This window comes from Centruroides sculpturatus, unplaced genomic scaffold (assembly GCF_000671375.1).
Source record: "Centruroides sculpturatus isolate CEXI.00-Female unplaced genomic scaffold, Cexi_2.0 scaffold2, whole genome shotgun sequence".
NCBI classification, from domain to species: domain Eukaryota; kingdom Metazoa; phylum Arthropoda; class Arachnida; order Scorpiones; family Buthidae; genus Centruroides; species Centruroides sculpturatus.
This window is the reverse complement of record NW_019384369.1, coordinates 814,215-826,604: the sequence shown is the minus strand read 5'-3', so window position 1 is coordinate 826,604 and position 12,390 is coordinate 814,215. Positions and strand designations below refer to the sequence as shown.

Below are 12,390 nucleotides of genomic sequence, written 5' to 3'. Positions count from 1 at the left end.
AGACGGATTTTATAAAATAAAAAGCAGTTGAAACTGCATTTTTATAAATAAAAATTTGACAAACTAGTTATCGTTTTATGACGAGTAAAATTTTTTCGTCGCGTTTGCGGCTTTTAAGTAATGCATAAACCTTCCAGGCGCGAGGCCCTTCGGACCGCGAGGCATAGGCGGTGGCCTATGCCTCGCAGTCCACGTCGTCCATGCCTTACGCCGCCCTTGGTCAAAGAATTGATGTAATTTGAATATAAATTATTTATAAATACGTATATCAAGTTTTTTATTACTACGTAAAATATATTTAAGAGTTTACGACCACTGTGCTGGGTGAGACGTTGTTGAAACAAAAAAAGTTATGCATTCCAGTGCAAATCAGCAAATTCGTAAAATTTTTGTTTATTTTGAACAATCCGGATAATCGAAAATCCGGATAATGGAGGTCCGGATAATAGAGGTTCTACTGTAATTTGCAAGGAGATATTCTTTCAAGAATCCAACATAAAAATAAATTTACTACATTGACTTCAGGAAAAAAAAAAAAAACAAATCTGATCTCAAATGTAGTTAACATGTATTACTATTATTATATATAATTACTACAAGAAAAATAAATAGAAAAAAATTTAAACAATTCATTTTTATACTTAAGGAAATATCCTTGTAAATCTAGTTTTGTGAGGGGAAAGAATTTAAATATTTATAAGATGAATAATTTTATTTAAAAAAAGAGGAAAATAAAATTTACTAGAATAAAAATACTCAACAAAATGTAGTTAAGAAATACATATATGCAGTCCTATATCATTCTGTTTGCTCTATATTTGTTGAGAAATTCAATTTTATTCCTATTCTAAAGCCAACAATTCTTAGGATTTTCATTCTTTTCATCACTGTATAACCTTATTAAACCATAATAATAAAAAATAAATCTGTTTATATACTTAACCTAATTAGAACTTAATTGATAAACTAGGTAAAAATCTGATTGATTTAATTAAAAATTGGTTCAAAACTTATTTTCCTCTTCTTCAACTAACTGAAAATTATGAAAAAAAAAATATATATATATTCTGCTTACATTTAATACCAATTTTAATCTGTTTGTAGTGTATTAAAAATAAGACCAAGAAAGAAAATTTAATATTTGTAATATATTCTTTTATTGATGTACAAAATGAATAAAAATTCATCTACATTGTTGTTTGATCCTTACTTTCTAACTTGTGATGAAAATTATATAATTCTTTCAAAAAACTTTTGTTTCGTTTAAATTTAATTAAATTTTTCTAAAGACACAATTATTTTTTATTTTGTACTTTGAAAAATTCTGTTATGTATTCCCTTTTATATAATATTTATTATTAACATATTAAATTAAAATTTAATTCTTAAATAACCTAAATTATTTTATAATAAAACAATGTTAAAAAGTACATAAAATTATTCATTTTTTTTAGCAAATTTTTCAATAATTAATCAGTTTGGCAACCAGTTATTGTTAATTTTTCCATAAAGGTATATATATGTATATATATATTTTAATAAGATGAAAATTATATTGTTTTTCTTTAATTTATTCTTCTTTTTTTGTAGAGAAACGTTTACAAATTAATTTATTAACTGTAAAAGAAAAAATGTTTGTAAACAGTTCAAGTTTTCATCAGTTTTATTTTATTTAAAATATATTTTCTGATGATCCATCTTAATCAGAAAAAAATGTTAGTTTACTTTATATATTTATTATGTATAATATATTTATAATTTCACCATGTTTTTGCTAAATAAGACTTCTGTACACTGACTTGAAAATAACTTAAAATTGCATTGTACAATGTTTTAATGTGATCATTTTAAAAGAAAATTTTGTTTTCTTTATTAATGTTGAATTTTTATTTTATTTCTTGTAGATTGATTTTATTTTGTTTAAACTACGGTTGACTTTAACAGCTAAATAAACGAGCCAATACCATAGTCAGTTTCATATTAAAAAGAAGTAAACAAACCAATAAAATAGTCAGTTTCATACGAAACGGACTATTTTATTGGTTTGTTTACTTATTTATTAAAAGCCTCTTGTATTTAAAGTGCTTTATATAATATTGAGTAACTTGTTCGTAAATAATTAAATACACTTGTAAATTGTTTTTTAATATTGGTCTAGATAATATACTAAATAAATGAGCGTTACATTAATTAATTATCATTGTATAAATTTAAATGACGTATTTCCTTTTTTTTTTAACGTATTACTCTAACCTTGTTTAACAAACAAAATGGCCGCGTTACCATAGTAACCAGATTTATTAGAAGATCGATTTTCCGGTTTATTTGACATTTAATTAAAGCAAAATAAGAAGTTTCCTTCATACCTGATACTTAAATTCCGTTTGTAGAATGTTACGAATTCCATTTATTAAGAATTTTAAAGACTTTTGTGTAATTACTTAAACGACTTATCCGAGATAATAGTTCGAAACATAACCACTTGGAGTCTATTTAAAATTTTTATTATTATTATTATTTTTAATTGCTTGTTTATTCAAAACAATTTAAATATTTTAATATTACTATTTCTTTAAATAATTATATTATTATATTTTAATAGATATTATTTAATAACTTTCATGATTAAATATCGCCATCACGTGACTTACCTAATCGTCGATTTATTATGCAAATTAGTTATGTTTAAATACTTCATTTAATTGATTTCAATTTATTTCATTTTGCATGCTTGATTAAAATCAATTATAATTTTTATTATTTAATAAATATTATTATTAAATTCCTGAATTGCCACGATTAAACTTTATTCCGAATGCACTGGACGCTTCATTAGCATTTAATTACTTGGAAACTCTTGCAGCTATCTTAAGATATCGCTGAAAAAGTCTCGAAATTCACGAATTTATGGCTTTTTAATGGGTTAAAAAATAATTTATTGCAGAGTTTAAATACTTTATAACTTAATAAAACAAGAGTCCGAAAATGTGATATAAATTTAATTTATTCTCGGAAGTTAGCTGCTAATTTGTAATTTTTAAGCTCACGCTTCGCAATTTATTTACAGAAAAAATTAATTAAATTTTTAATAACAATTTAAAAAATGGGAAGAATTGACACGATTTAATTTTTTTTTTATTATTAACATTAAACGCGACGGCATATTAAATACAACTCAGCAAGGATCTTGATATTAACACCGATCATCATCATTCTACAGATTATAAAACTTAACAATATTGTACAAAACATATTATTCTAGTTTATTCTCGAGTTTAAAATGTAAATTTTCATGATTAAAATTCAATTTATGATCTAAATGCAAGTTTAAGTAGTCAAAGATCTCATTAACGAGTCAAATTCCCGATGCCAATTTAAACATTTGCTGTGATAACACCCAAACTCTCAGTGCATTGCAACTAGGTTTTTTGAATTTAATATATATTAATATATAAACAAAACATAGTTTTGTAACTTTATCTTAAATTTAATTATTAACATTGAAATTTTCATAATTAAAACGCTTAAGTTTAAATTTGAAGAGTTTCATGACATTAAACTTGACGCAGTATATTCATGGTTTAAATTCCCAAGCAAAGATGGCTTAGTATATTTGAAGATAAAATATTATTCTAAGCTATTTTTGGATTTAAAAACTTACCTTTATTTATGCTAAAATATTGTATATTTCAACTCGTACGATCAAATGTTTAAATTCCTCGAGGCACAAGCATCCACCGTTATTCTATCTCGATGGACAGTCGCCAAAAAATCGTAAGATTATATGATTTTTCAAGCGAATGTTTTTTTTTACTATGGTCTACTTAAAAGTCATCTTTTCTTTCTCTTAATAATATTCAAAACACGACAGAATATAAATTTACTTTATGTAGACAATTCGAAACTACTTAGTGGCACTTTGCAATTTAAGCAGAATTTACGAGTATGGTTGATGTTACCATCCTTTTATGCCTTCATTTCCCAGTAAAAATATGCGTTTAACAATAAGAGCATTCTAACAAAAGAGAAGAGAGACTATTCACATCGATTTTCGATCAAATTTTTAAATAAAACATCCCACGTTAAATCTTGAAAAAAATTTTTAATCCTATTCTCTGTAAACACCTCAACTTTTCATAAATGAGATTTTCTTACTAGCGCCAAGAAAACATTTTCTTTTTTAAAATTTTAGGTGTATAATTCCAAACTGTAAGTTGAAATCTTATTTTGAAAAAAAAATATACGAAAGCTTAAATAATGGTAAAACTTGAAAAAAATCCCGCTCCATCTTTACCACATTTATAACTGGTTGCCATGTTTTCATACATTTTACACAATTCTAATATTACTAATTTTTGTGTATATATATATAGTTTCTTAATACAATTTTTATTGCTTTGATGTATATAACTAACTCTAATATTTTTTATTTTATTCCAAAAGATTATCTATATACAATCTCGATCACTTATATTACACAAAATTCGACTAGTAATATTGATATATACTGTATATATATATATATTACTGTATATATATATATAATTTATAAACCAAGAAAGAAAGCTTTATATCTTTTTTTTTAATGGACGGACAGTGTGCATTATTGTAGATTAGTGCAAGAAGATTGGGTTTTTTGTTTTTTGTTTTTTTATTATTTTCATTCCTTGGCAGTAAATGCTAGAGATATGTATATTGTAAGAAGACAACTAATAGAAAAAGCAGTATTTAACGTTTTTTTCAGTATTTCTGCCGTTATTTTCTGTTATATAATGCAAAAAAATTCAGGAACTGATTTCCTAGAAAAAATTTCTCCTAGCTACTTAAAACTGTTTTCCTAAAAAAAGAAATTTGCTACAATCTTCATGGCGACTTGATAAGTGTCTTTTGGATAAAAGCCAATTTCTCTTCCAAAGATTTCTTTTCTCTTAAAGCTTCTTGTAATCGGTTCATCAACGTTCGTTCCGACGTCTGCCACAATCTGATGATATCCTCTTTGGTCATCGAGTATAACCTTAACTCGTCGTATCTTCTTATTGGATATTCTTCGAGATAATCGTTGGATGACTTCTGCTCATTCTGCTCGTTTTCCGAATCCAAACCCCTTTTCAGGAAAGTGAGATCGTCGAAAGACCAAACTCTTTGCTTGCTACTCTTCAATGGCGCACCGTTGCAATCTTTCGGGATCTTGGTTAAATCGTTTAAACTTAAACTTATGATGACACTGTAACCATGATGATCCATGGATACTGAGCTTAAAGAGGATGTAGTTGGGCACGTGGATACAATGCTGAGTTCGGAATCCGATTGGTAAGACTCTATTAACTTTGTCCTGACGTTGACGCTATCGTCTGAATACGGTTCGTGTTTTAATGGAATGATACGTCTGGGATCATCGGCGTGTTTACGGTACCTGGACTTATCGAAATTCTCTTCAGAATGTACAATAACTTGTTCAATTCCGTCGTCTGTATCCTGCTCGGAAGGCGATGTCAGACGGACTTCTACCTCGTCCGAATTTGGAGTCTTCGTATCGTTTTGCTGTTTGGCACTGGTTAAAAAAGAATTAAAAATTAAAAAAAAATTATAAACGAATTCGATATGGATCTTTCCCAAATGACAATTTAATTATATCAAAAAATAAAAAAGTTAAGCAACACTCACACTTTTCTTATTTCTTGTATCATCTCGAAAAATTGCGATTTACTTTTTCGTCTTCTAGCTTCTTCTTTTATTTTCTTTAAAATAAAAAAAAGAAGAAAAGAGAGAAAATATATTGATCAGAAAAGTCATTTATAGCAGCTAGTATCAAAATGGCGATTTAAGCAAAATCTTTGAAATATCGATTCGAGTTTTTCTTTTCTAAATAAGCTTTTAAGACGACAATTTCGTCAATATATATATATATATATATATTTTATTTCCGAAATTTAAAATACTTTTATTTATTTATTTGTAAAAATTCATATTATTTTATACAATTTTATTTAATATAAAAAATCCAGAATTTTATCATTGGATTCACGAAATCGAATGGATTCGTAAATTCCAAAATTGGATTCACTTTTCTTAGAAATTTTCTCATTGTGCTAATTCATTATTTTACTAATGATGATTTGCAATTTAATTATATTATGGTCTCGATTAGTAAATAATTATGAGCTCCACTTATTACAAATTATTCAGTTTTGCTAATCATCATTAAGGTCCAGTTATATATATATATAACTTTTGTTAATTAGGAAACTTTTACTTTCTTTACTTTCTTTAGCGCTTAAACTTTGTTACAAGATATAAATTAAACTTTTCCAGTGCATATCTTAGATACAATCTTCGTTGGTGCAGTATTATATACATTGCACTTTCTAAAATGCATTACCTAGGGACTTTTATTATCTGAAAACTTAATCTAATAGCCTTTTATGTGTAGTATCTTATAACTACTATCAACAACTTTATATATTACACCTCATAAATTTAGAAATTACATCTTACACTTTATAAATATGATTTAATGTATTATTATTGTTAAAGTTTATCATTGCAAATATGCAAATATATTTGTTCAGTATCCAAACTGATAAAACCACTATTTTTTATTTTTTATAAATTAAGAGTTTTAAAACATTTTAGCAACATTTAATTTCATTATTTTTTTCAGTAAAATTTGATGAATTTTTTTATATATTTAGATATTCTACTAATATAAAATTATGTATTGAAAAAGTTATATAAACTATTATAAAATTTATAAATAAGGTTATTTATAAAAAATATTTTATAAGTACTTTATATTCTATTTATAAAACATCATAAAAATATTAAAATATTGCGAGAATTTTTACATTTTACTTCACTCAAACGTGTGGCTAACGTATACATAAAGTACGTATTCAAATATCAATTATATTTAAATTAAAAAAAATCATTTAATATATTAATAGAAATCACTTAATAACAATATTTTTTTTAAAAAAATAAACAAAATATTATTTGTCGATAGAAACAATAAAATTCAATGTTGATATAAAATCTTTATCATTCTGTCACGAAGAAAAACAATGGCAGACAGCAGATGATGTTAAATCAATCGACCAGAACAAGATAAACAATTTGCGATTATTGGAATGTTTATATATATAAACTTCAATTCTACATAGAGCCATAAATATACTGTATTTCTAAATAGAAGATGATGTAGTAAAGTTAGTGCATCATTTTTAATGCATAGAACATGAATGGAGAAAATATTATTTATTTGTATTAAGCTATATAAATTCTCATTAAATAAGATTTTTTGGTAAAATATTTTATCCTTTCTTTACCTCTTTTAAGAAAATTTTATACAACCAAATAGTGTAAATAAATATTTTGCATGATTCACGAACGTCATTTGGATAGAAGCCAAATGGTTTATGGTGCAACAACAGAGTACTTCAATAATAATTATTATTTTATCAACTTGTAAAGAGTCAAATTAAAGATTAAGTAAATTGGAAAAATAATTTGCAATTTTTGTTGCTATTTTTAGCTTGTTTAAGAACACGAGACGATCGGATAATTCAGAGAAGAATTTGAAGCTAAAGTAATGTTACACTCAACGTAACTGTACTCTTTACTAAAGTTAAAAATATCATGGTTATAATTGTTAAAATTATTTTACAAGATAGTAGAGAAGTTAAACAATAAAACGGAAGTAAAATCGCAATTAAAATAAATTGCATATTTTAATTGTTTAATTAAAAGTTTTGTAGTAAAGGAATGAGTCGAAAATTAATTGAAGGTTAATCAAGTGTAAGTAAGTTATGAGACGTTTAACGAATAAAATTTAAATTGTTGTTAAAGAGAATTTAAAAGTTAATTTATAAAATGCAAATTTATAAATTTAATTAAAGAAATAAAATTTATTTTAAGAAAAAAGTAAAGGAAAACTGTTTGTTTATATCCTTCCACATGATCTTTATTCCACATAGAAAAGGATAAGTTAGGAATTTTCTGATTTCTTGGAACTCGATAATTTCAAACTATAATATTTTATACAATTCTCAACGTATTTTCTTGTCTACTTTTCTATATAAGTTCAAAAAATAAATAAAATAAAATAAATTTATAGATAAATATAGGATAGTCTAAACCCATATTCTTGTTAAATGTTAGCAAAACGATCGCCTTCATTATTTTCTTTTTTAATGAATTACGTGAAAATAAACTGCAATTAATCTTCTTCTGGTTAAATTACGCCAAAAGCTAATGTTAAAACAACTTTAATTACATTTATAGCTATGTGGTTTTAACTTTTTGTAAATTGCTTAAGTTTATATGAACGATTAAAAGTCATTATCTTAAACATGTTTCTGTGTTCATTATCTGAACAAAATTTAACTTAATACAGAATAAACATATAATATCAGGTTCTTTATATAAATATGACTTTTATTAATGTTAATTAACCTTTTTATTGAATATATCCTTATATATATATTTTTTAAATTTCAAATGTTAATTATATTTATCCTTAAGAATATTTGTAATTTATAATATTTTCATGAAAATCTTTAAGAATTTTTCTACAGAATATTCTGATACAATTCGTTACATTTGCTTTATCATATAATCCTGATATTAAATTTTAACAACATTCTCATAATGTTAGAATATATACGACCTTTTTTTTATAATAAACATAAAATACAGTTTAAAAACGCAGTATATTAAAATTCTTTAATGCATCTGCTCATTGCATTAAATATTCTCCACTTTTCTTCTCCGGTCAGTTATACATAAACACATTAGCAACACATTCATATTAAATCAAATTTTTAATGAATTAACTCTTCTATTTTTACTCGACCGCCATGAAAAATATTCGCTGTTATAGTCTGCGATACTTTCATGAAGGTCCTCAAGAAAATTTCTAAGAATCTTCAAGAATTTCTCTGCAAAAACATCTGATATCCTGTATTATAATTTATATGTAAATAAGCAACGAGAATATAAGCAAACATTTTTGGTCTCGTGAGAATATTCATTAACTCCTGAATGTCGATCATGAATAATTAATATTCGAAATTTAATACTGTATTTTATTCGGGCATTATTTAATCGAAACTAGAAAACTTTTAACTATATTGTAATCAATTTGCGTACACGTTCGGTCAAATGTATCGATTTTAAATGATGGTATAACACGATCTACGTCATTTAAAATGCGAATATTTACATATATAAACGCCATATTTACCTTCTTAACGCTTTTCTGAAACAAGCTTGCTATCTGCCCTTCTCTTAGGTTAGTCACAATTTCTTTAGCAGAATGATGGGGTGAAACTAATTCGACGGTGTTAATAAAACGATACAACTTCTGTCAATGAAAAGAGGTTAACGTCATTAGTGACATTCTAATAATATCTCAAAAAAAATCGATAAAAATAAAATTATCTCCTTCCACCCTCTTAAATCGTTTGATTACATTTAATAATAGTAACTTAAATTTATTGTTTCTTATATGAATTATCTGCATATTCAATGGCTTGTCAGATGTACTAAATTGGTTCAACGTTATTTTTTTAACATTTTAATCAATTTTCAAACGACATAATGAGGTTTAAAAATCGAAAAAAGTTATGATGTGAAAGAGAATTAATTTTTTAAAATCAATATTACTTTACATGGCTTGATCTTAATTAGCAGATTTAAGTGTATCTTTGTTTTTTCTTATCTAAAAAAAAGCACACCGAGAAAGGAGATAAGTCTTACTGTATTTTTAAGTGCTGTAAAATTTAGTAATAAAATATCACCGAACATGAGTAATTGTGTGCTTAAAGCTTTAATACGCTTATAATTTCTTTCTCGCCAATCAAATAAAATATAAAAAATACAGATATTTATTTTAAACTTTTATATTTCTGTTCTGACCACTAGGTGGCCAACGTCCACTTGTTCGATTGGTTGAAATTAAGGCGCTAGATTACCCAGGTATGCTCATACGCTTCCGTCACGTGTGCAGCCATATTGGTCCTTTTGACGTCATATTCCAAGATTTTTAAATTTAGCTGTATTTTATAACTAGTTGCACTAAATTTTGGCAAAGTTTATCATTTCGACCTTGCAAAATCAGTTGAATTTATGATTATTTTCGTGTGTCTTCTATTGAACTTCTACGAGAGTCGTCTGCTTTCTAAGGACCAACATGGCGGATGAGCATACCTGGGTTATCTAGCGCCTTAGTTGAAATAGAGCGGAAATTTACGTACATCTGACGTCATTGTTTAAAATTTCTCGTTGTAAAATATGACGTCAAGTTGCGGTGAAAGTTATAATTTAAAATCACTGGTGTGTTTAAATAAAAATATTAATTTAAACTAGCTTTTCAGTATTAAAATTTAAAAATATTTTTAAAATGTTCATATATTTATTTGACTTACCTGACTGAAGAACATTAAATTTGGACTTCTCCAAAAACAATCTTTGGGCTTCTTCCTGAGAGCAGGTAAAGCATATTTGAATACTAAATGCTCGAGTACAAGGATCACAATACCTACAAGGATCCCTATACCTAGCATAATGAAGACACCAGCTAGTGCCTGTATACTAAGAGGCAAAGGTTTATTAAGTCTATGTACAGAATCTTCGAAACAAGGCACTCTTCCATACCATTTTTTTTGAAGTTGGTCCAAGTATCCAAATTCATTGTACTTCAGTATCAATTTAGATATGGAATCCTAATAAATTTATTTTTTATTTAGTTAAAATATAATAGTAAAAATTTATTCTTTAAAAAAATGTATTTTATGAATGGTATAATTCAACAAATGAAAACAAACAAATGATGAAACATAATAAAACATTTACATTAACATCATGCTCTTGTAATAATTGAAATTAAAGTGCAAAACTTCACATTTCTATAGAACAAATTATGCAAAAATATCTTAAACCAGTCATAGATGAATTGGATTGACTGAAGAAGGAAATGCAACTCATGGGCGATCTGCCAAGAGCCCATGGATATTGGTTGGCCGTGAAGGAAGCGTGAAAACTCCACGCGTTTAGACCTTTGGTCAGCCAAACCGGGAACCAACTTGCCAGTGTTCAGTAGGTTTATCCACTCGGCTACTGATGGCTATCCATAGGTGCATAGATACATTCGAAACTCAAAATTTTCCATTTAATACAAAGTTTAAAGACGAGTTTAAACTTTTACCAGAAATTTGCTTTATATTTCAGGTAAAAACTATCGATGGCGTTAGTCCGGGATTTAGGGTTCTAGGTCATCTAGGTCCTAGGCTTTAGAGGCCATCCGTCCCAGGTTCCACGTACTATGATATTTACATAACATTCACATTTATGTACACATTTTAACATAACTCGAATTACTGCTTCAATATATTTGAAATGTTTAGTTATAATTTGTTACATAATAAATCTATACACTAAGAAGAGGAAAATAAGGCGTAGATTTTAAAATTTTGTGCCCTGGGCTAGGGCCCATCTATAAATCCGGCACTGGATAAAGATAATTAATACATTATGAGGTTAAATTATCAGTAGTTAATGATTTAAGAAAAGCAATAATCCAAACAAAAATGTGAGATGTAAAACTTGCGGGAAGAAAAAGTTATGACAATTTGGACGACAGTCTAAAAAAAATTTTTTTTTGGAGTTTTTCTTTGGCAAAGATAAGCCAGGCACTTTGAAGCGAAATGTAAAAAACATTAATACAGGTAAAAACCTTGTGGATAACTCTTCGAAATGCCAAGCTTATCTTTAACAGAGAAAAGCTTCGAAGAAAAAAAATTTGATGATATCCATATTGTCATAAGTTTTTACTAGCACAATTTTTACATCTCAGATGTTTTTGTTTGCATATCAATTGCTTTTCGGTTAATGATTGCATTATTACATCGAGACCTAAGACTGTGAAGTGTTGTACAGTTCGGTCGGCACCAATGCTTTCAATACGCCATTTAGTAAAATCGTTATAAAAACTTTTAGTTCGCATAGATTTGAGCTTTTGTTGTTTTAGATAACATTTTAAATAAAAATCATTTATTTCCATACAATTTTAATACAATTCCTTACAAATGTAAAATTAAGTGATAAAAAGAAAATAGCTCTATGACGAACTAATGTGAACTTTGACCTATCGACCCGGAAGTTTTGCCTGCACCTCACTGATAACGAGAGAGGCATAAGTTTAAAATTTGAGTCTTCTAAACCCATTAACTTTTTTTCTCTAGAAGCGTCTGCACTGCCGGATGAAGAAAAGAAGAAAATACAGCTTTTTTGGCGATTTTTGCACTTTTCGATTGCTTATATTTCAATAACCCCTGTATAAAAACCCTGAGATTTTGCATACTACCTAAGAAAACACGTATCTTTCGAACGAGA

General features: G+C 26.7%; 1 protein-coding gene across 1 annotated transcript in view; it reads right to left on the bottom strand.

The window, feature by feature from the left end:
- LOC111613760 (glutamate receptor ionotropic, NMDA 3A-like) overlaps positions 1-12,390 on the bottom strand; it is a 129,625-nt gene that overhangs the window by 5,196 nt on the left and 112,039 nt on the right. The window contains exons 6-9 of the mRNA XM_023355108.1: positions 10,425-10,721; positions 9,242-9,361; positions 5,665-5,738; positions 3,662-5,551 (exon numbers count right to left, since the gene is read on the bottom strand). Coding sequence (XP_023210876.1) covers positions 4,864-5,551; positions 5,665-5,738; positions 9,242-9,361; positions 10,425-10,721 — 1,179 coding nt within the window. The 3' untranslated portion in view covers positions 3,662-4,863. The remainder of the gene's footprint in view (positions 1-3,661; positions 5,552-5,664; positions 5,739-9,241; positions 9,362-10,424; positions 10,722-12,390) is intronic.